The 25,591-nt window shown below is 43.7% G+C and overlaps 1 protein-coding gene across 2 annotated transcripts in view; it reads left to right on the top strand.

The window, feature by feature from the left end:
* The window catches only part of LOC105029753 (golgin subfamily A member 4), a 185,073-nt gene that overhangs the window by 85,823 nt on the left and 73,659 nt on the right, over positions 1-25,591 (top strand). For both annotated transcript variants that reach the window (XM_010903259.3, XM_034296646.1), the window contains exons 7-9: positions 20,344-20,424; positions 21,814-21,897; positions 24,013-24,159. In XM_010903259.3, coding sequence (XP_010901561.3) covers positions 20,344-20,424; positions 21,814-21,897; positions 24,013-24,159 — 312 coding nt within the window. The remainder of the gene's footprint in view (positions 1-20,343; positions 20,425-21,813; positions 21,898-24,012; positions 24,160-25,591) is intronic.

The raw sequence follows: 25,591 nt of genomic DNA, 5'->3' as shown, positions 1-25,591 counted from the left end.
AGATGCATTGAGAAACGTGTGGGTTTTAGTATTAGGTGTGTTTGCATGAACTACTTATCCTGAGCAAACCAAAGCTGTTATATTATTCATCAGCCAGACACTGTACCAAATATCCCTGCAGCAAAATGGAGCTGCGGCAGCCACATACAGGCAGGCAGGAGTCACATGGACAGAGCAGGAGCTATAGCAGCTCCTCCAATTCTCCTGGGTATTGACGCTGGGTGACAATGGAATTCATTTCCAAAGGCTAGAGCGTGTTTTGTGTGTCTGTGCGTGTGTGTCTGTGCACGCGGTGACAGGGCTGTGGTAATGAAGCTCGGCAGCAGCCCACTTTAGTATTAAAGGCACATCTCCCTTCCTTTAAAGGCAGTAAAGCATGCTGGGACGCAGTGAAATGTTTACAGTGCTGTGGTTGGCTCCTGCAGCCGAGCTGGCCGTGGAGGATATTACTGCAGCTTGCCTCTAATCACTCATCCCTGCCCATCAATCAGGACCCCAGCACCACCCTCCACCACAACGCTCCTAAAGCACCGCATCGCAAGGACACTTTTAATGCCTTCCCACTGCGCTTAGAATGATCAGGCCTAGTTATGTATTTTTTTCCATTATTCATTATTTGCATCAGGGAGCCATAAATATGTCAGGTTGTAGTTGGGTCTGTAACTTCTGATACTGTTGTAGGTTGGCTGAGGTGCAGCTCTTGGAGTAAGTGGAAGGTTCCGGGGGGGTCCAGGAAGGACACTGGGGTCGTAGGGAGCGAGCCAAGAGGTGTGAAACCGGGAAAATGAAGCACACTTAACAGAGTTACACAGTCACAGCCCTTCATACATAACCTCAATGACAAAATGGGATTTATTCACCATTCAAGTGGGAAGATTATCTTTAGCACAAGCTATCCACTTTACTTTTTTGGGATGAATGCAAGTATGGCTGTTGGAGTGTAAAGTGACTTCGTTTTTTCCCCTCCTTTTTATCAGGGCTTGGTTATGCTTATGGTCGGTGACTCCATGTTATTAGAAGACAGTAGTATGTGCCAGTTTATCCTAAGCCTGTGCAGCTGTTGGTGCCTGATTTGAACTCCATTCTGGTGAGGATTGCCGTCACACACAATCATCACATTGGATTAAAAGTTGTTGTGATTTTAAGTACTCAACTCCCTTGCCCAAATCAATAAAGCCAGTCAATAGCTGGACCTAGTGCTGCGTTCTGTCTGCTTCCCACCAGCAAGGATGTGCTATGCTGCTATAGAAGCCGGCCTATCCTGCCTCCACAGTCACACACCCTAACAAAGACAGATTTAGCAAAACAAACTTAGGCCGTATCTGTTTTTATCTTTACATTTTCGCTCCTCTGGTGAATCTATATCTACTGTAACTGTTGCATGTATGTATGCTGCAATGCCTCATTTCAATAAACTTCTCATTTAAAAGAGCTAGATGTTACGTGTCTGGACCAATGGTTTTGGTTAACTGTAATTTGACAGACAGTTATAAATTGTTAGAGTTACTGGAGTTCAGGCACAGCAAACTAGCAAAAAACAATAGTGGAATATTGTGAAAGTTATACAATATAGTCAAGAACCATCTTACCATATGTAACTGAATAGATCCTTTCCCCCTTAATCATTACCAATATGCCATGACTACTGAAAGGTCTGTAACAAGCATTATTAAAAGGTTACAAATAAAGATTCTGATAAATGCAACAGTTCAACAATGGATGTCATTGTACTGGCGCCACTGATACCGCTCTCCATCATCGAGGTGCCCTTTGCAAGGGTGGGCATGGACATTGTGGGGCCAGTTACGGGAGCTGTTCCTGCTGATCATTTTGATGGGGATTACTAAGCACCTCATCACAGACCAGAGCAAAAATTCATCAGACCAGACCACCTCATCACAGACCAGACCACCTCATCACAGACCAGAGCACATCTTCATTGGACCAGAGCACATCTTCATCGGACCAGAGCACATCTTCATCGGACCAGAGCACATCTTCGTCATACCAGAGCATATCTTCATCAGACCAGAGCATATCTTCGTCAGACCAGAGCATATCTTCGTCAGACCAGAGCATATCTTCGTCAGACCAGAGCATATCTTCATCAGACCAGAGCTCATCTTCGTCAGACCAGAGCATATCTTCGTCAGACCAGAACACCTCATCGTCAGACCAGAGCACATCTTCATCACCGGGTGATAACTTAGACCGGGTGATAACTCACATAGAGAAGAACCAAAGCCATCAACAGGGGACCTATAATCAGCCCGGGTCGGTGTCTGGGACTTCCAGCCAGAGGACATGGTGCTTCTGTTGCTGCACACCTGGACATTTTCAGCATCTTGGCAGGGGCCCCACAGCAGAGCGCTTTCTGTTTGCTCGCCATTAGTCTATGAATCCTTCCTTACAGTGCGTGGTGGGCTATACATCTGTTACAGTTTTTTTCCAATTGCCAAGACACTAAAATGACATGCACAGCACAATTATTTAAACTGACACACAGAGAGCAAAACCTCTTCTCAAGTCTCCGAAAGTCTGAACACATCTTCTGCTTTACACACATTTTGCAATTCAAAATGGCACTTTTTAAATGCACTGAACACAGTTCTCTGCATAAGACACAACAATCTGACATAAAGTCACATGTTTGCCATTTCAAAACACTGCCATTCAAAATGACAGTACATGAGCTAATTGGCCAATACATGTGCCACCTGGCCAAACACCTCAATGGTTAATTGTTACCACTTCAATCAGGAGGTAAGCACTATGAAAAGGCCACAGGTGAGCGCCAATGGAAGATGTTGCAGATAGAGGAAGAGGGAGGGGGAGAATGAGAGGGGGAGGAAGAGTGAGAGGTAGAGGTAGAGCTGGTAGAGGAGTTCATGGCCAAAGAAGACAACAACTTTCAAATGAAATCAGAGCAACCTTAGTTGATCATGTCATTAACCATGCGCTGACAATGCGAGAGGCTGGACAGAGAGTGCAGCCCAACTTGAGCCGTTTTACTGTCACCTGTGTCATCCGGACATTTACTGTCACCTGTATCATCCGGACATTTACTGTCACCTGTGTCATCCGGACATGCAGTACAGGTATGTAACCAACATTTATTTCACACTATGCAGTACACCCCATGTCATATTGTATCAGTTGGGTGACACCTGTTTACTTCATGAATGGCTGATGTAATACACTAACTGTGCAAGTTTCCTGTACAATGTACTCTACTGTGGGGGAAATATCTTTAGGCTGCATTGTCCATTGTCCCTATATTTTAGTTTTTTCGTTTTTCTAAAGGACTGAGAGATGCAACCATGGTGGAGGAAGGGGCCAAATGTTCACCGGGGTTCAGGAAGCTGCCATTGTAAACTAGGTTTTGGAAAATAATGAAATCATATTACGAGAATTCAAAGCCACATCATCCAAGACAACACCATATTCAACAACATTCAAAGAGTCAGTCTGTCCACATTGGTTCGCATTCTCAAGCAAAACCAAATCAGAATGAAACAGCTTTCTAAGGTGCCATTTGAGAGAAACTCTCAAAGAAACAAAGAGGTCAGATGAGCATATGTGGATGAAAGTACATTATTGACTGCAGTACACTACACGCAACATTGTTTCCCAGTGTACTGGATAACACCATATTGACTGCAGTACACTACACGCAACATTGTTTCCCAGTGTACTGGATAACACTATATTGACTGCAGTACACTACAAACAACATTGTTTCCCAGTGTACTGGATAATACCATATTGACTGCAGTACACTACACACAACACTGTTTCCCAGTGTACTGGATAACACCATATTAAATGCAGTACACTACACACAACATTGTTTCCCAGTGTACTGGATAATACCATATTGACTGATTTTTGTTATTTGTTTTCAGGGAGTAATGGAAATGGATGCTCATGCAATCCCACATGAGTTCATCTTTATAGATCAGGCTGGGTTCAACCTAGCAAAGACCAAAAGAAGGGGGAGAAAGGTCATTGGCCACAGAGCCATTATAGATGTTCCTGGCCAACGTGGTGGGAACATCACAATGTGCAGTGCCATCTCCAAATGCATGGTGTCCTCCACCGTCATGCCAACCTGGGACCACTCAACACAGCCCATATTCTCACATATATGGACAGACTCCACAACATTCTCATACCACCAGAGCATATGAATGATGCAGACCATCAAAGAAACCAATATGTTGTAGTATGGGACAACATGAGCTTTCATCGTGCAGCCCCAGTCCAAAACTAGTTAGCTGACCACCCACTATTTCTCGTGCAATTCCTCCCACCATACTCACCATCTCTGAACCCCATAGAAGAGTTATTTTCGGCATGGCGGTGGAAGGTATACGACTGGCAACCCTTTGTGCACTTGAATTGTGCAGGCTATGGAAGAGGCATGTGATGAGATTGATGTGGGTGCAATTCAGGGATGGATAAAGCACTCAAGGCGCCTCTTCCCTCGATTTCTGGCAAGGGAAGATATTGCTTGTGATGTGGACGAGGCGTTGTGGCCAGACCCAGTTGTGCGGCAAGATGCTGCCTAATTATTTTTCTTGGCTCTTTTTTTTAAATATATTTTTCCTGCCAATTTCTTCTGCAATTCTTTTTTCAGTTTACGTTTTTTTGTGAGCACATTTTTTTTCAGTCCAATGTAAATATATCTGCTGTGCATTCTTTGCACTGACTTATAAAAAAAATATATAATGTTTCAACAGCGTGTGTGTGTATCTGCAAATATTTCTGTGCATGTGAACTATCTGAAGAAGATGAGAGTGCTTTTCATTATGCCCAACAGTGTGTAGTTGGTTAGAGAAAAATCTGGTAATATGAATGAGGTGTGTGCCATTTCATGCAAAAGTTCCCGAGATATGCTAACACATTGCTTTTAGTTCCTTAAGTTGTCATTATTTTAGGTTTTTGCTAGCCTAAGCAGAGCTTCAAAGTCATCAGAAGTCATCGAAATAACAACTTCCATGCTTTTTATGCATTAGCAATCTCTACTGACAATTATTTTTGAAAATATCTTTTGCCACCTTACCTACTAAATGTATTTGCATATTATTTAAATACCCTAACTCGTGCCTTTTTTTTTAATTTGGGTATAATTGAATTAAGACACAATTATTTAGTTGTAGTTAACTATCCATCAGAAAAGCTGTTTAGAGTCCCCCACCTGAACCCCATTCTACATTTCAGCCTAAACAACAAATGACAATATTTTTAAAAGCTTAGGTGAGATTCAGTGTTGAATCAGATGCTGGTACACCCAGCAGCTCTCCAGATAAAAAATTAGGACATGTTTTATACAGTAGCTTAACGTAGCAGTTTATGTACTTGGTTCCTTTTTCACAATGCAAAATGGTAGGAGATGGTAGAACTATGGCATCAGGGAACAGCAAACTTCTATTTAGATTTACATGGGTTGCAAAACCAGCTCACCTGCATTTTCTAGACTTCTTCATTAATTATAATTTTCCTCCATTTTGGCATAACTCAATAATCTTGGCTCTAGATTAAGCTGTCAGTTCATTCTTTACATTGTTAGCATTATCTGTCACTATTATACTGGTTTCTTTCATTTTAGTGCATATAAGTTATGGAAAAGTCAACAATATTAAATTGTGAGTTTTGAATCTCACATAAAATCTACAGCCATCAAAATGTAAATGAATTGTACAGGCCAGCGTGGGAAACAGTCAACAGAGTAAAAAGGATGCAATCAATCCAGCGAGATTTAATGGATAAGTGGACTTTTCACCCCTCTGAAAATAATAGATAGCTGAAAATGAGAAATCCTCAGGTGGGCTGTATTGCCTTTTTCCGCTGTGCAGTACTTTCAAATCTAATTTTGATTGTTGAGAAATCTTTTTTGTACCTACAGAAAGCCAGGAACCCCTTTTGAATATTTACTTAGCTTCCAAACTTGTGTTTTTCCCCCCAGTTGCAATTTGAGGGGTGCACCAGAGTGGTGGGGGTGAAAGGCTCATTAAAGCACAGCAGCTCAATTGCAAAGAAACAGGGGTACACAGCAGCTGAACCCCAGAGAAGCAGGGGTACACAGCAGCTGAACCCCAGAGAAACGGGGGTGCACAGCAGCAGGCAAAGACCTTCTATATGATGAGTCATTAGGTTAATGCACTTAAATATTTATATTTCATATCCAGCTCAATAATAGGACATTCTCAATGAGATGCAGTGCTTAATTTGTAAATTTAGAGGTCCTGGATTAAAGTGAAGGTGGATCCTGTAAATCTTTGGAAGGAACAAGTTGCCAGATTGAACGAGCTGTCACAGCAACAAGGTGCTGAAATAACTGAAAAAAAATCTGTCATTACTGCCATAACTGGTCTGTGCCCACATTATTAAATGATGGGATTTACACCGACAATCAAACTAATTTCATATTATAATTCAAGCATTGCACCCAATCCATAGATAGGTTACACCATAACATCAAAATTATTGGATCATAGTCATCAGAGCTGTCATAGATTATGGAAATTTGCAGTCTAACCTTTCTGTTTAATGGTCAAAAACCCTCCACCTTACAGCCGTGGATCTCTCTCTCTGGGCTGTTTCAGTGCCGACTGGCCTGCTGGTTTAAAATAAATGGATTGTCTTTTAGACATTATTTCTAACGCTAGCTATCAATATTCCACTGCAGCTGGTAAACATGGCCCAGTTGCAGCGTACGTGATGACCTGACTATGCAATTGGCTGTTTTGTATTTTATAAGATTTATTTTAGTTATTTTTCACCAATTCTTTGGTGAAACTCTAATATTTTATACTTATTAAGACATAAAATTTTCTGTCAAATAATGTGCAGGTCCCAATAGGTTTCAGATAAGAGTTGCCATGTCCTCAATCCTGATCCATCAGTAATTAAGCATTGCTGAGGTGACTAGGTGGAATTTGCTGCTGGCTTAGTTGCCAAATATGAACTCATTGTAAATGTGACTAAAGGCCTGCTCTCCAGGACGTTTCCAACATACAGTGCTACAGAAAGGCTACACAGGAGACAGTACTACCCTAAGTAGGGCTATACAGGATAAAGTACTACCCTATGTAGTGCTATACAGGATAAAGTACTACCCTATGTAGGGCTATACAGAAGTAAGTACTACCCTATGTAGGGCTATACAGGATATAGTACTACCCTATGTAGGGCTATAGAGCAAACAGAACTCCCCTGTGTAGGACCAGGTGAATAGTATTCAGGTGATGAGGGCCATAATCGGAGAGGTTAGTGAGGTGAGTGAGGGTAGTGACCAGGCAGACGGCGTGATTGTTGGAAATTGGATCCAATGAAGCACCGTCCACAGGGTAGGGCATGACGTTGTTAAATGGAGTAATTTTCAATTCCTTCTTCAAGGTCCCCTTTACCCTGTACAAATCTCCCACTTTTCTACCACCAAAGCACCCCCAGACCATCACATTGCCTCCACCATGCTTGACACCATGCTTTTCATTTGGTCTGTGTCTCACCAATGTTCTTCTTGGTGATTGAAATACCTCAAACTTAAATTTGTCTATCCTTTTTTCCAGTCTACCTCTGTCTAGTGTCTGTGTTCTTTTCCCCATCTTAAACATTTCTATAGCTGCCAGTTGAGGACCTGTGAGGGGTCTGTTTCTCAAACTAGACACTAATGTATTTTTCCTCTTGCTCAGATATGCACCGGGGCCTCCCACTCTTATTTCTATTCTTTTCAGGCCAGTGTGTGCTGTCCTCTGAAAGCAGTAGTACACAGTGTTGTATGAGATCTTCAGTTTCTTGTACATTTTTTGCATGGAATAACCTTAATTTCTCAGAACAAGAATAGACTGAGTTTTACATTTATTTGTTTCTGGACATTTTGAGCCTGAAACTGAACCTACAGTCTTGTCCACCTGGTCATACTTCTGACCTAGTCTAAAATCGAATATACTCTGGATTTAGCCAAGAGAAATTTATTTATTATTCCAATTGGACACTTAATATCTCACCCGGCACAGCCAGAAGAGGACTGGTCACCCCTCTGAGCCTGGGTCCTCTCTAGGTTTTTTCCTAAAATTCGACCTTCTTAGGGAGTTTTTCCTAGCCACTGAAATTCAACACTGCTGTTGTTTGCTCCCTGGGGTTTAAGGCCGGGTGTCTCTGTAAAGCACTTTGTGACAACTGCTGTTGTAAAAAGCGCTTTATAAATAAATTTTGATTGATTGATACAGTTGCCGATGCTTCAGATACTCAAATAGTCTAAAGAAGACCAGTGTTATTGCTTCTTTACAGTTTTCAGCTGTGCTAACATAATTGCAAATGGTTTTATAATGATAAACTTGGATTAGCAAACACAACGTGTCATTGGAGCACAGGAGTGATGGTTGCTGATAATCGGCATTCTTAACGACTATGTAGATATTCCATAAAAAATATGCCTTTTCCTGCTACAATAGTCATTTCCAACATTAACACTGTCTACACTGTATTTCTGATCAATTTGGTGTTATTTTAATGGAACAAAAATTAGCTTTTCTTTCAAAAACAATGTGATCCCAATGTTTTGAACGGTGGTGTATACAGTAAGTAAGAACACATTATTGACTTGTGATTAAAGAATTGACTCTGATTAAGTCAAAAGCACATATCTCATCTCAATCTATACACTTTTCAAGGAGAGGACTGAAAATTGATTTCTTTTGAGTCTAGTCTTGAAAGGTGTCACAGACTTCATTTCCTCTTCTTTACTGCATTTATTTTCTCCTGCCATGTCAGACGAGGTGCAGGAGATGAGTGCTTTGTACCCATCACTGCTACACATTATGGCCTGGTTTTGCAGACACAGATTAAGCCTGGTCCTGGACAAAAAAATCAAGCTCTAGAAGTTTCCATGCATCTGCAAAAGCAGCGTTAAGTGTTTTATTTCTCCGTGAAAATAACACTCTGTTCTGTCACTAATTGACCATCTTTTTAATTGTGCTCCAAGCGAGTTGTGATTGTTTCTGTTGACCTAACCGGTTGGTGTGCTTCTGAAATGGCTATTTTTAGATAATCCAATCTGTGCACCTGTGTACTGTGTTTGTGCGTCATGGCTTTGTGTGTGTGTGTGTGTGTGGTGTTGCATGGCTTATGTGAGTCTGTCTTGGCGTGTGTGCGGGTGTTTGCTGATATAACTCAGTGAACAAACATCATGATTATATTCTGTGAAAACACATTTATTAGTGAATGCTCACTTCAGTGTGATGTGGGTGTTGGAGCTGCACAGGACCCCATCACGTGTCATTGATCATGGGTTCATCCTGTTTCTGTGCTTGGTGTTGGTGTTGGAACTGCACAGGACCCCATCACGTGTCATTGATCATGGGTTCATCCTGTTTCTGTGCTTGGTGTTGGTGTTGGAACTGCACAGGACCCCATCACGTGTCATTGATCATGGGTTCATCCTGTTTCTGTGCTTGGTGTTGGTGTTGGAACTGCACAGGACCCCATCACGTGTCATTGATCATGGGTTCATCCTGTTTCTGTGCTTGGTGTTGGTGTTGGAACTGCACAGGACCCCATCACGTGTCATTGACCATGGGTTCATCCTGTTTCTGTGCTTGGTGTGGGTGTTAGAGCTGCACAGGACCCCATCACGTGTCATTGACCATGGGTTCATCCTGTTTCTGTGCTTGGTGTGGGTGTTGGAGCTGCACAGGACCCCATCACGTGTCATTGACCATTGGTTCATCCTGTTTCTGTGCTTGGTGTGGGTGTTGGAGTTGCACAGGACCCCATCACGTGTCATTGACCATGGGTTCATCCAGTTTCTGTGCTTGGTTTCTTTGCTCTTTAAATTGTTTCTAAATTTTTAAGGGAATGAAGACGGTTGTCTCAAATCTTCCTAACAAAGCTCTCAAAGCCAAGGCCAGTATGACATTCACTCTCACACACACACACACACACACACAGACACACACAGAGACCCATTCAGAATGGAGATGAGGATGAGGAAGAAGAAATAAACTGAAGCACTTCCTTAGACAGGTGTCAGCGTGTCTGTCCCCTTCACCGACCATAAAAGTTAATTAAAGAAAATGAATTTGTATTGTGCTGTTGGAGCTGGGCTGCTGCTTAATAATAGCCTGCCACCGCTGTCAAAATTAATGGAACTTTGTGTGCGTGTGCGTGTGTGTGTGCGTGTGTGTGTGCGTACGTGTGTGTATGTGTGGGGGGGGGGGTGGGGTGGGGGGGGGGTATCCCTGTGTTCATCTGTGCATGAATGTGCCAAAAGTAAATTGTGTTTTTATGAATGTTGTGTTGCATTACTGTGATGATATTCTATTATATATGTAGTCTTTCTATTCATGCATAAACCCTTCGTGCTATTTGTGAGTACTGATATTAGAGGTCTTGATCTAATAGAGCCTAGAATATGACCCACCTGGGTCACCATGGCCCTATCCAGAATGGCACATCCACTGGCAGCCACAGAATACTGCAGCATACTGGGTCTTGCATAAATACATTGTATTGTGTTGCCACAATACAATTTATTGTGCTTTTTTTTTTACTTACATTTGAAACGAATACACTTTCTGTGCCACAGTGAATGTATCCTGGTAGCACAGCTTTGTGTATTGAGGCAGGGAGGTGAACACTTCTCAAATCAAAGTTCATGTTTGAAATTTTAGAAATATAAACATTTGGCCTCCGCTTTGACATCACAAAATATTTTATGGAAATGATTTACAATTAATACAAATTAAATCAGTTCTGCAAAATGTGAAAAGGTCTAGGGGGAATACTTTCCACTGTATTTATAATATCACCGGGTTCATGTAGTCTCTATTTTTATTCCACTCTTGCCATTGCTTTAACAATATTTGTTTTGCTCTGCTCTGTGGGTATTTGGGTATTCTCACTGAGGACTTTCAGTTTTTGGAGGCTTGGGTTATTTTTATATGCAGCAATACATTTTTTGGCACATTTCAGAGAAACGTGGGCATATAAAACACTCACATACAAGTACATACACCTACGCAGGAATGCATACACACACAAACACTCTCTCTTTCTCTCTCTCTTTCTGTCTGTGCATAAAAATTTTCCTTGTACCCCTAACAGCTTCGCAGTGTTTTTTTCCAGCTCTAGCTTTCATTCCATACATTACAAGGGAAACTGTTTAAGAGCCTATACAGTGAAAGATGGATTTGATATCTAGGTTTATGTCTAAGTTCAGCTTTAATTGTCAGAACTGCTGAATAGTACATGAAGTTCAGGAGGACAAGATGAGATGGGAGGGAGGGAGGGAGGGAGGCATATAGAACAGAGAGAGGAGGTGTAAGGAAAGGAGGGGGAGGAGTGTAAATGGACAGGGTATGGGGAGGCAGGCTGTGCGGCAGTAAAGAATGCATTAAGCAATTATAGTTAGGGAGCACAAGAATGCAGTGATGCGATGGATTTTGCTGTAATTGCCTTAGCTATCACTGTTAATCACAGGGGAGCCAGGCAGAGAGGGAACAAGGAACGGCAACAATATGCTCTACATAGGCATCTTCTACTGACAGTCTTTCATATACACTCACAATCATGTGCATTCCTTGCAAAGACACACACACACAAACATTAATACATGCACACAACATACAGATTCCAGAACTTGCATGCATTTGTATGTGTGATCACTTTCTCTCTCCCTCTCTGTCTCTCCCACAGAAATGTATACAGGCACCACTTTCTGCACACCCGGGTGTGTATAATTATGTACGCATCAATATTTGATGAAGAACACAGGACTTAGCACCCTGCAGTATTTGTGATGTTGAATGGTGGGATTATGTTAACGGAGCTCACACAAGCTCATCTATGATTTATCTGGTGCTGGAGCCCAAGCTGCTGCTGTTTTACTCGTTAAAGCATTTGTCTGGCCTGTCTATAAAAGATAAGACAGTGGAAATACTGGGGATGGATGGAGGACAGGAACGCCGGGCGAAAGAGGAATGGACAGGGAGGGCTGAAGGAAGATTCGTAACCTTTTGTTTGTGACTGGGGTGAGCGTGGGATGTGTGCTGAGCCCTTCCCCTCTCCCCCCTCCACCTCTCCCCATCCTTCTTTCTTTCTGTTTTTTAGAGGGACGTCTGGCTCCGGCTAGCTGCTCTGCAGGTTCTGATTAATGCTAATATATGCAGCCTCTGCTAGCACAAAGCAGGGCTGGGAGGGGCCCTCTTCCCTGATTACCAGGAGAGAGAGCGGGGTAGGCGGGGGGAGGGGGTGACCTGGACAGACACCTCATTTAATTTAATACATGGCAGCATGCGACGGTGGGGAGCTCCAGCGAGGGAGGGAGATAATCAAGAGCCTGGCCCTTATAAATGTGCGCTGAGATGACACCGAAGAGATTGGATTTGGAAACAAGGAGCAAAGAAGAGCAAAGCCGAGCGGAACGCGATTGATTGATTCCATTCAAGTGATCGCACCCTCTGATAAGGGATGACTTTTATTTTTTCAAGTAGAAAAGAAAATCTGATGAGTTTCTTCAAATTTTGTACAATGATTGTGAGCTAAATGTTTTCATTTCTCAGCCTGTTCCTTATTCAACGATGTTCCCTCTTTTTATAGTCGCACGTAGCAGGATTTGTATGGTCATGAAAATCTTGGAAAAGTTATGAAATTAAAACGTTTCATTTTCCAGGTTTGGAAAAGTTTTGGAAAAGTCATGGAAATTAATGTAATTATTTCTGTTAATATAATTTATTCAGGCATTTTATGAATGCAGTGCAAAATCACTTACCCAGCCAGCATTGAAATATAACACAGGTGATGCCCACATCCTGACATTTCTAAATTATCCAGAAGGTAGGAAAGCCTAAGCTAGCTGTTTCATTAGTAATTTAGCAGATCATATTCTACCAATACCAACAAATAACGCCTTCCTTTTGGATCCAGGCATGCCTTCAAGACTTGATTTAAGCGTAACCAAATAGATGCTAGTCCACTTGCAAAATCGGTTAAAGGCTAAACTCTTCCATGGTAGCTAAGATAAATATTAGTAGAAAGGGTACTTTTACTGAGGAAAATGTGTGGTTATTTGGATGTGATTTTGCAATGATTTACATCATGGGTTGTCATCCATACTCAAGGAGAGCCAATGAGCGCAAAGGCTTTTTTTCCACTACCCCTAACAAACCACATTTTATAAATCAACCGCTCAGACCTTGATAAAGTGACTTTGACCAGTTTGAGCAGGGCAGGATCAAATGCCTTCACACCCACTAAGTCTTTAGACAGGGGGTTAACCACATGTGGTTTACACAGTTTCCTCACAGATGTTCTAATTTGTGGAGGTTTCAGTGTCTGGGAAGGACATGACATGAGTACATTGGTACATGGCATCGGAGAGCAACCATCCATTGGAAATGCTATATGTATGCTTACTTTTCTCTATATACATATAGATTCTGCCATTTGGTTTAAAATCATGTCAAAGTCATGAAATCAAAATGTGGATAAAACTTGATTTGAATATAGTGATAAAGTGATTGCTGGACCCCCGTACCCTGGAGATCTGCTTCGGCCATCCTTGAGGTAGTGCTGGTGTACCTCATGAGCCTCAGCTCTCCCTGCAGAAGGTTGATACTCCATCCGCACTGTGACGAATGGCAGGAAATTAGGAGGCGGCCATGACAGCCAGATTATGCGATCCCTCTGTCTACATGACTTAGCCATGTCTCTGCCTCTTAATCGTTAAACGTGATTAAAGCAAACAAACACAGAGTTATTAGATTAGTCAGAAGGACATGGAGTCTTTGCAGCTGATTATCTTTTCCTTTTTAATGAAATGCTACTCAGAATTAACATTGCTTGGATAATTTGATTTAGTACTGCCCCGAGAAATGCCAGACAGCTCTGATTCAACTGCAGACGGTTTGAGATCCTTGTCAGGAGCTTAAGACCAAACAGCTATGCGAGACCAACATTTCCGGCATTTTAGAAAGTTCAAGAGGCTGATTGAGTTACAGGCACAGTATTCTAAATGACTGAAGGCTTTAGATGAGCTAGTAAGAGATAGTAAAGGCTGTTGTGATGGGTTAGAGAAACTGGAGAGGGGGTTGAGCAGTGGTTCCCAACCCTTTATATTCCTGGCACCACCAAGGCAGTAGAGATAGTTTAGAGACATTAGAGATTTGGGTTTTGAGGAAGTTCAAATGGGTTAGCAGAAGTAAACATGGGTTAGAGTCAGTCAAGATGGTTCAGAGGTGTTAGAGGCAGTAAAAAAGGGTTAGAAGAAGTTAAGATGGGTTAGAGGAAGGTAACATGGGTTACAGGCAGTAAAGGTGGGTTTGACACAGTAGAGATTAGTTAGTAGGGGTGGGGGGAAATCAAGTATAGTACTGGAGTATAAAATAGTAGGAAACTCTGACACCAAGAACCGATTTTCAAATGCAGATATATTTTGACATGGGAAGGTAGGTCTGTCACACATGGCTCTATACAGTGCAAGTGTTAGACATAGAAATGCTCTGAAATGAAGTATGGTAATATGCACGTTGTGATTTATAGCATAAGAAAAATCGATAATTGATGTCAGAGTATTTCTGTAGTATTTCAACCAAGTGCAGCGAAGACAGGAACAGTGTGTGCAATGCAGGCTACTGTAACCTACAAAAAGTGATGCTTTGAAAGATTCATTCCCAGCGAGATACGTCTTACCCAAAAATGTGAGTTTGTCTGGGGTGTTTGCATAGTTTTGTTCATATCCATGGTGGGTTGTCAATGTCACTTTTTGACAACTGCTAGTGAATATGTCAACTTTCTTTGAGAATGCTAGTCAGATTCTAATTAACCAGTGGTAGCCAGGGTTGCCAGGAGTTATTGAGGTCATATTGCACAATCACAGCCACGACACTTCTAAAAACTTACAACCATATCTATAAATCAACCCGCCCAAGGCCATTTTTTCACACACACTGTCATTGAAAGCAGCCTAAATGGGCTGGAAACGGCCCAATCAGGCAACACTTGTGGAAGCCTGAACACGTTCACTCACAAATGCATGTGCTGTTGTCTCCGTTTCAAAGAAACCACTTTTCAGGTGCAGCCAATCTATAATATTTTGGCTTGGTCTCAGGTCACAATTTGTTTGTATATTGAGCAGCAATATACACCGATCAGCCATAACATTATTACCACCTGCCTAATATTGTGTAGATTCCCCTTGGATCAGACTTGTGTGTCCAACACATCCAACAGATGCTCGATTGGATTGAGATCTGGGGAATTTGAAGGCCAAGTCAACACCTTGAACTCGTTGTTGTGTTCCTTAAACCATTCTTGAACCATTTTTGCTTTGTGGCAGGGCACATTACCCTGGTTAAAGAGGCCACTGACAGCAGGGAATTCCGTTGCCATGAAAGGGTGCACATGGTCTGCAACAATGCTTCGGTAAGTGGTACATGTCAAAGTAACATCCACATGAATGGCAGGACCTAAGGTTTCCCAGCAAAACATTGCCCAAAGCATCACAATGCCTCCTCTGTTTTGCCTCCTTCCCATAGTACATCTTGGTGCCACGTGTTCTCCAGGTAAGCGACACCCGGCCATCAACATGATTCATCAATAAAATGTGATTCATCAGACCAGGCCACCTTCTTCCATTGCTCCGTGGTGCAATGAATTGCATAATGGAAAAGTGAATAATGAATCACAATATCAAATCACAATACTGAGTATATTGCAAAATGGAAAGAGTCAAAATATTATCATAACCTGACCCAAGTATTAGATTAGATTCAACTGAGGACCAGGACGACTGCACTCTGTCCCTAGCCACGGCTGACGTGAGGAGAGCTTTTCAAAGAGTCAACCCACGGAAGTCACCAGGGCCAAAGGACATTTCAGGCCGTGTCCTCAGTGGGTGTGCCGACCAGCTAGAGGAAGTATTCACCTTTATATTGAACCTCTACCTGACTCAGTCTGCATTCCCCACCTCCTTCAAACAGACCACCATTGTCCCTGTACAGAAAACACCTTCCATCACCTGTCTGAATGACTACCACCCGTAGCACTGAACTCCATAATCATGAAGTGCTTCGAACAGCTGGTCAGAACCCACCCTAATCTACTCCACCCTTGCCTACCACCCCAACAGATCTACGGACGATTGCTGTGACCGCACACACTGCCTTTCCCACCTGGAAAAGGGCAACACATACGCGATGATGCTTTTCATGGACTACAGCACAGCATTCTACACTATTGTGCCCGCTAAGCTCGTTCCCAAGCTCAGGACCCTGGGACTTAACACCTCCCTTTGCAACTGGATCCTGGACTTCCTGATGAGCCAACTGCAGCTGGTGAGAATGGGCAACCTCACCTCTTTTGCACTGACCCTGAGCACTGGAGCCCCTCAGGGCTGCGCACTCAGTCCCCTCCTGTACACACACACAGCTCAAACATCATTCTTAAGTTTGCAGGTGACACCACCATCCTGGGTGTCATCTCCAACAACAGTGAGATTGGAGAGGAGGTGACTTGGCAACATGGTGCCAGGACAACAATCTCTCTCTCTCAATATCTGCAAGACTAAGGAGATGATTGTGGGGTCACGCTGTGCCGCTGCTGATCTCAGGACCCTCCAGAGGGTGGTGAAGTCAGTGGAGTGCATCATCGGCTGCCATCTCCCTTTCGTGCAAGGCATCTACCATACACGGTGCGTTAGAAAACACGGAACATCTTACAAGACTACAGCCACCCGGGCTAGGGTCTGTTCACACTGCTGCCATCTGGTAGACCTTACCGGAGCATCAGGGTACGGACTTCCAGACTCACAGTTTTTTTCCCTCAGGCCATAAGGCTTCTCAACCAGCGACCTTGATCTATTGATCACATGAACACTTCATATACTCTGGTCACTTTCTATGTACATTCAATGTACATTAGCACATTTGAATGTATCCATTTATAGGTACTGCTACATATATTTAAAAGATTTAAGATTTCTATGAATATTGTCCATATTCCCATTTCTGCATTCACTGGAATTGCTGCTAGTTTTTATTGTTATGTAAATTTTTGCTTTATGTTTTTCTTAATGCCTACTGATGTCACGTGCCATGTGATATGAATATCACGGTTCAAAATGACATTGTTATTCAGTGCATCTGACAAATCAAAATACTTTATTAAAGACTTTGAGTTAGTTTAGCTGTGGTAAGAAGGAAAAATAAACTGAGAAGAACCAGCTCAGCAACCAGCAAATGTATCCATGACCCTTAAATGAGTAGTTACAAATGTTCTAGGTATTGTTGTGGGTAAATGGCTTTGTCATGTGGATGTGTGTGTGTTGATGTTGGTGTGTACAGTATGTGTTTGCATCATTCTTATTTGCAGTCGAGGAGAACAGGATCTATGAAGTCCTGCTGATGTGTAATAGGCAGAATAATCCTGTCAGCATAATCCCCCTTTGTGGGATTCATTAATTGCATTTAACATTGCATGCAATCTAGCTGATTCAGGACCTGCTTTTGAGCCAGCCTTGGCCCCCCTCACCCATATAAAGACCCTGTCACTTCAAAGGCTAAAGGGACCTGCCTAAGCGTGCTATGTGTTTTTATATTTAAATTTACAGGGCTTTTTATCTTGCAGTCTTACAGAAGTATGGCCACATTTTGTCTGTGGTAAAATGAATTGAACAGGCAGGCAGCTTCTCGGTGGGAACAGCTGCTGCCGACATTTGTGTGTTTGTGTTTGACGGTGGATTTGGTGTTTTAATTGCCTGGGTATACACACACGTGCCAAATCATTCTCTATACCACTCCTTACAATGGAGGAAATAAAACATGTTTTACAGGAAATCATTCCCAGCTCTTTCATTGTATTTGGATAAAGCATGTTGCTACCTGGATTCCAGTATATTGCTCTGTTCTGTGGAGATAGAACTACTCAAGTAGCCTAGCCCTGCATGGAATAGAAACAGTTTTCTTACACATCCCTGTTTCAGAATGAACCTCCTGCACCCAACACCCTTTTTATTTTCCTGAATGAAACTTTAAGAAATCCATTTATGGCGGCTTGGGCAGCCTTGGCTGTCAGACACACAACCACTTAAAACCAGAGGTCAGCCCCAGACTTGTTTAATAGCTACTTAGAGCACCTAAGCGAGTGTGTGTCTGCCCCAACTCGCAATAAATACTCACTGGATGGGCCCAGATTTACCATTCCCAACCAAGCTGTTTAAAGGGACACCTCAGGCTTTCTGGACGGCTTAAAACTGGAACTCTCTCCCACCTCAGTCAGACACAACCTACATGGGTATGTTGGAGTGGTGGACTGTAAACTCTCTGCATGTATTTGAGGTTTGTTGGGTGAAGTGAATGCTGCACTGCAGCTAAGAGTCAGGAAAGTTCATGGTGCTGTTGGTTTTCAGTCCACTGTCATTGTACTGTCTACCTGCGTGCATTTCTGTCCAGGTGGAAGTTGATGGAGAACCGCTCTGTGCACTCCTCACCCAGACGACCCGCAGAGGGAACGTTAGGGAGAATGAGGGGGAAAAGAGAGAAAGACGGTGAATGACTGAGGGAGTGAGAGAGACAGGGAGGGAAGCAGAGGACTGAGATAGATATACACGGGTCTCCCCCCCACCTGTGAGCTGAAGCAGTAAAGGGCCTCTCTCAGGCAGAGCAGCCCCATCACTCTCTGCCAGGCGAGGGGCTTGTTCCGTGTAGTTTGCCACCAGGGACTGCCAGGCTGCGCCTATAAACTTAATGAAGTTTGACTGAACTCATCAGCTTCTGAGAGCAACAATCCTGGAGACTAGGAAACCAGATGCGGGGTGAACCTGTTGTTTCCGATGGAAGAGGCTCACTTAGAGGTCATTACAGCGGTACAGGAAGTCTGCAGGGTAGGGCGGAGGAGGGTGAGCACCCCACTCAGGACCCTGATGATACAGACTCAAACACACACATCCTTACACACACACACACACACACACAGTTCTTCTCTTCCAAATTTCTGCTTGGATGAAACGGATGTGCCCTTGCTGTCGCCAGCAGAAGAACAAGGAAAACCTATTCTAACTTGCCAATGTGTTTTAGCAGAAACCTTTCAGCATTCCTGTTTTTACATGTGTATTACCTATCTGTTACTGTGTCCCGTGTAGCGCATGTCACCCAGACACGCATGTGATCATTCATATGACTGTACGTCTGGTTTGTTCCTGTGTGTCTTTAATTCGGTTCTTTGAGGCATATCCTTCTCTCTTTCTTTTATTTTTTCCATCGTCTCTGCCTGGTGGCAGGAGGGAACTTGCCATGCATTTCACGTCCGAGTCAGAGTGTGTTGCTATGGTGGTTGCTAGGGATTTAGCCTAGAGTGACGTGAAAAGTCTGAATATTAAAGGTGTCCTTCTGATGCAGAGCTGTTTGAAGCTGTGAGGAATGAGCAATCACCTTTGAGAGGCTTTTTTATCTGTCCTTTCATTATCATTTCTCTCTTTGGAAATATCAGAATTGATTTTCAAACACACCAAAGGACAGATTGCATAAAAAAAGCACTAAACCGCAGGAAGAAAAAGAGAAAGAAAACACACTGACTGCCTTTTCAGTATGATTGGTTGTTCGTTCATTTCCTCATTTCCCATTTCTATGCATCTCTAACATCATGCTGCTCATACTAAACAGTCTGCAGCATCTCATTGGTGTGAACGCAGCCATTTGTGTATAAGTGACCAAGCGCAGCAGATTCTCCATGTTCCTCTGAAATAGCATTGGTCCTAATGTGCTTTCGTCACCTCTCTAATGGACTGAGTCTCTGAAGGCGATGCCTCGTGATTGTGTGCTAGCTGGGAGCAATGTCCTTGGTAGTTGGAGGTGAGGATATAATTGAGCATGTAGAAGCGGAGAGAGCTGAGGACAAGGGGTGGGCTGGAGTGTTGGTGGGGAGGGGGGTGTGGGGGTGTTTATTGTGAACAGGGTTAAATGCTCTCGACATTAGCTAGCCTAACTAGCTTCCACACTACAGACACTAAGGTGAAGTGAAATGTCTCTGGCGTGGAGAGCTGATCAGGTGTCCCTGTCACGATTCCCGCCAGCTTTCATGAACTCAGCTTTCTGTTTTCAAAATGACGGGATGCTCATGCAAGACGTTTCCTAAATACTGGTGGTTTTCACCAGGCAGCATCCTGTCTGTGTAATAGTGGTCTTTTGACCGGGCTGTCCAAAACATGCTGTCTGTCAGGCCATCCGTTTGTCTGACTGATGTCTACCAATGAGAGTCTTGATGTCCTGATACAGTAAGACTGGTTTTATTAAGACATTGGCATTGCCATACAACAACCATTAGACTGTGAATTGTTTTTCCCAGGTGAGTACTACCGAGCAGACAGGATCCAGTCCAGTCTCCCATCTTACAGAGCAGAGGAGCCAAGAACTGCTGAAGGCTGAGGTAAAGACACTACCATCTTGTCAATTGATGTTGTCATGTAGTAATAATCAACCTGAAAACAATATACACAAGTAACTTATGTTCTGTTTTCATTGAATGGTTGTTGTAGTGGTTTGATTAGTAATCAAATCCTTAACTATTGATCCATTTGGTGATATTATTGTGGTGTCTTAGTGTCTCCGTGATTGTCTCTGTGGCTGTGTGTGACTGCATGGCGTCCAGGCTTATTTAGCAGGCAGATCAATAGCAGGCTAAATGGTAATGACCAGCCCTGAACCTAGAGCTCAAGGCCTGGAGAGAGAAGGACCTGCATGTCCCTCTCTCCTTCAACCCCACACTCCCTCCCTCTCTCCTTCAACCCCACACTCCCTCCCTCTCTCCTTCAACCCCACCCTCCCTCCCTCTCTCCTTCAACCCCACCCTCCCTCCCTCCTTCAACCCCACAAAAACATGCTGTCTGTCCCTCCCTCTCTCCTTCAACCCCACCCTCCCTCCCTCCTTCAACCCCACCCTGCCTCCCTCTCTCCTTCAACCCCACCCTCCCTCCCTCCTTCAACCCCACAAAAACATGCTGTCTGTCCCTCCCTCTCTCCTTCAACCCCACCCTCCCTCCCTCCTTCAACCCCACAAAAACATGCTGTCTGTCCCTCCCTCTCTCCTTCAACCCCACCCTCCCTCCCTCCTTCAACCCCACACTCCCTCCCTTTCTACTTCAACCCCACCCTCCCTCCCTCCTTCAACCCCACCCACCCTCCCTCCCTCCTTCAACCCCACCCTCCCTCCCTTTCTCCTTCAACCCCACCCTCCCTCCCTCTCTCCTTCAACCCCACCCTCCCTCCTTCAGCCCCACCCTCCCTCCCTCTCTCCTTCAACCCCACCCTCCCTCCCTCCCTCCTTCAACCCCACCCTCCCTCCCTCCCTCCTTCAACCCCACCCTCCCTCCCTCTCTCCTTCAACCCCACCCTCCCTCCCTCCTTCAACCCCACCCTCCCTCCCTCCCTCCTTCAACCCCACCCTCCCTCCCTCTCTCCTTCAACCCCACCCTCCCTCCCTCCCTCCCTCCTTCAACCCCTTCAACTCCCCTCCCAGTCTGCAGCAGCCATCACACAACCTCAGGCAATCTGGTTATTCCCGGGTAAAAAAAGATTCAGAACTGCGATCAATAACTTCATTCTTGTCTGCCTAATTGCTCATTGGTTGACATTGGCGCTAGACTATATGTAAGTGCATGTTCTCTGAGTGAAGGGCTGGCTTTGCCCCTCTCTATCCCACCTCACACCTAGGGTTGGCTTCACACTCTGCCCCTGTCTCCTGTCCTGTCCTTGCCTCTGTTCCCCCATGTTTTTCGGGGCTGGAAAACCCCCACCTGTTGGCCGTGCTGCACCTCAGTTGTCACATCGGGACACGACCATCCGGAGGCTCCAGCAGGACCTGCTCCTCTCTCACCAGGCCTGTGATTCCCAGACTGCTCAGGTAAATATCCGGCTCGGAATAATGACCTGCACCCTGATTAGCCGGCCGTTGGACACTATTCCAATGAGTGGCAGGAAATCAGCTGGTGCGGCTTTTGGCGTTATGAGCAGTTTATTGCATGATCCCACGCAGGCGTACATGGTCAGGGGACCTGGCGGCGGCGGCGGTGGTGGTGGTGGTGGTGGTGGGGGGGTACACTATTGATTGGACTCATTGTGAATTGCGTGAATAGATAACAGCGTGAGAGTGCATATATATTACATTATTACGGAGTCGGGTGCAAATGGAAAATGGAAAAAGTGTCTGCTTAATAAATATTTTAAAAGAATATCAGCAGCGTGGAGCCAATGCGTTGTCAATGTTAGTCATTTCAGGCGATAATTAGGGAAGCGTGTGTTTGCTTTTCACTCTGATGTGACGAGAGCACTTCTCCATCAGGAATTTAAATGTGCTATTGATCAGTGTGGGGCTCCGGAGGTTCGGCCCCCATCCGCATGCATTTCTAGCTGTTTTTACACCTTGTTAAAACATACATTTCTTTAAACCTCACCTCCCAAGAAACAATGTGTCTGTTATCCATACCGCTTAACATGAGAAGCGCATTTCTATTCCTACTCTAAATTTTTTCCTCCAGTTGTAGTGTGCTAATGTCATGATTTAAATGAAGTATTGATCAGTTTAGGAGGGGAGAATAGAGAGAGAGGGAGCGATTGTGAGGGAAAGAAAGCAAGAGCAGGGTTATCGGCGTGGATCGCACACAGAAAGAGAGAGCTAACGGGATGAGCCACGTTTTGGTGGGATTCCGTGGTAACTATTCTGATTTCAGTGGTATTTTCTCATTGAGGAATAAGCAGCAGTCACCTTATCAGGCTTTTGAAGAGGGAGATAGGAGGTGGAGGCAGTCGCGATGCCTTTTAACACAAAAAGGAGAGAAACGTCCGCGTGGGTCCTGTTCTGGGTGGATTTGTGGATTATCTCTCGGCCTGTATGCAGATGTTTGATGAATGGGTCGTCCTGGCACTCGTCTGGGCCTCCATCTTGTCTGTGTGTCTTTCCTCCTCCTGTGGCTAATGCGCGATGAGCCTCCAGCACCACATAGGAACAGGGCTGTCTATGTCTCTGTCTCTGACTGACCGGACCAGTACCTACATGGGTCTGTCTTCCTTTTCCTTCTTCTCTCTCTTTCACACTCCCTCCTCCCTCGCTCCCTCCCATCTTCCGCCCTCATATGATTTAGCAGGTGACTGTGTTGTTAATAAGAGATTATGTATTAGAGTGTGTGCTGTGTTTGGCGGTCTGGGCCAGCTCACTGGCCAGCCTTCTACTGGTGTCACACTGGATTCACTGGTATACCCAACTAGTCCAGTGGCTTCTTTAGGTGGTTATATGTTTATTGTAAAAAAAACAACAGAAAAAAACACGAAATGATTCTTCAGGAGTCCCATTCATTGATTGGCCCATTCGTTTGAAATGTTGTTTTTAGTTGTTATGCTGTTAGTTGTCTTTAATTAATTCCAGTCGTATTTTCTGATTATTGTCTTTATTTTAAATTACAATTTTGCAGTTGGATGTTAATATGTTACCTGTGTATGAAAGACATTGCGGTATTTATCTGTAAACATTTAGTCCTTGATTTTGTTTGTTCTGATGACAACATCCACTTCTAAGTGATAATACAGATGACATTGAAAGTCATTTTGATTCGTTAAGATGGGATAGTCAAACTAGTTCCGTGGTGAATATCCAGCACACTATTGACCCAGTGTTATTATTCTTTACTGTCCATACCTGGGTTGATTCGACAGTACACAAATGGCAAACGCTATGTTCGTCGTATTTCTTGGATGTGTACTTTCTCAGGCTTTTTTTATGTATTCATCCAGGGACTTCTTTTTTCATCAGAGACAGACCTCAGAGTTGGTATTGGCAAGGAAAACCTGGAACGTTAGAATGTTAGCGTGTCTGGACTAAAGCAGCTGTTGGTTCTGATCTGGGATACATGATGTATCTCTGGCTCACAGGCAGGCAGGCAGAGCCAAGAGGAAAGGAGAGGCTCTTTGTACTGGATTGATTTTCTCCTCCTCTGCCGCCCTGCCTTCTTTTGTGGTTCGATAGCTGGACATCCAGGAGCAGAGGATCTCTCAGCTGCAGACAGAGCTACATAAGAGCCAGCTGGAGCTCCAGAGGGGACACGGCCGCAGAGAGCAGCAGAATAGGGACCTGCAGAGCCAGACACAGCAGACAGAGGAGCTCCGCACTCAGGTAGTGAACTCACCACCATGCCCAGGCTTCTGAGGCCTCTCCCTGTTAGCTAGATGGCTTTCAGCCATGATGCTTTTTGTGTCCGTTTCTTTGAATGTGTACGGTAAAGAACCAAAGATGAGTCCAGAAATGTTTGAAAAATGTTATCAGGCATTTGATGTCCTTTTTTTTTTTTTGTGGTATTGGATATAGAAATAATCTTTATCATGTGGAAACTCAATGTTTCCTTATGTGAAATACTCTGGTTTGCATGTTGATAGAGTGTAATCAGCTGAACTGTGAACCTGTGGAAACTTCCAGTTGAGCAAATCTTTTGACCATGTAACTACTCGCCTTTATAATCTTGAAGATGTACTAGGCCTAGATTAGATTTGCACAATTATTAGCAGCAAAATGGCCAATGGACATCAATGTTCATGGAGATATACAACATCCTATTATACTGACCAAAGTGCCATAGCAACTCAAACAGACATAGACTTGCACACAAAAAGGCAGATGGACTTATAAAAAGACAGAGCCACACACACATTTACAATAACAGTTTTACATTCATTAAAAGACTGATCAGTGTTGTGTTGCTGAGCTGAAGAGGAGCTGTAGCTGTGGCTGACTTTCCCTCTGGGAGGAAACTGCAAACCAATCAGATTCCAAACTGATGCTGGCTGTCAGCGTGTGTCACCTGTCGCTAGGTCTCTAGGCAGAATTTCCTTTTAGCTTGAGGAATCCACGGCAACAGTCTGCTTACCTACCTGATGTGAGATCACATTGTCACACTTGGAATTCCATCATTGACTGCACCATACGCTAAGCACTCTGTTGTTCTCCCCAGCTTTTCTGTCCCTCTGTCTCTCTCTTTCTCCCATCTTTATCTTCTACCCTTGTACTCCTTTTTCTTCTTTAGAGTTCTATACACATTTTGTAATTGTTTATAGAGAGAACCTGTGTTCTGAAGTATTCCCTCTAATAGAATTGGAGACATTTATGAAATTGAGTCTCAATCTAATCAAGATATGAAGCTATTGCTGTTTTTATACACTATTTATTTCAGGGCTTCGTTCTGGTCAATTTGCTGTTTTTAGACAAAAAAGCACTGAACCCCTCCCCCCAATGCTTTTGTATAAAAGCATTATGGAAATAACAAAATATATTTCAAAAGTACAGAATACCATTTTAGGTTTATCATGTTAATAGTCATTGAGCGTTGCTGCCTCAGAGGGCTCATGCATGCATGGAAAGCTTATTCTTGGAAAAGTGGTACTTGGGAATATAGCTGCACCTCTTAGATTTTGACAGTTATTTCACTAAGGTAAGTGTTGTAGAAGCTGCATAATCTGCCTTTTCTGCTACTAGCTGTATAGAAGTCAATACGTTTCTGGAGTTAGATTTTAAAAAGTGCTTATTTTGAGAAGTGCTTATCAATTTCAAGCTG

Source organism: Esox lucius, chromosome 2 (genome assembly GCF_011004845.1).
Source record: "Esox lucius isolate fEsoLuc1 chromosome 2, fEsoLuc1.pri, whole genome shotgun sequence".
Taxonomy (NCBI): domain Eukaryota; kingdom Metazoa; phylum Chordata; class Actinopteri; order Esociformes; family Esocidae; genus Esox; species Esox lucius.
Note: the sequence above shows the minus strand (reverse complement) of the source record. Positions and strands in the feature narration are given on the sequence as shown.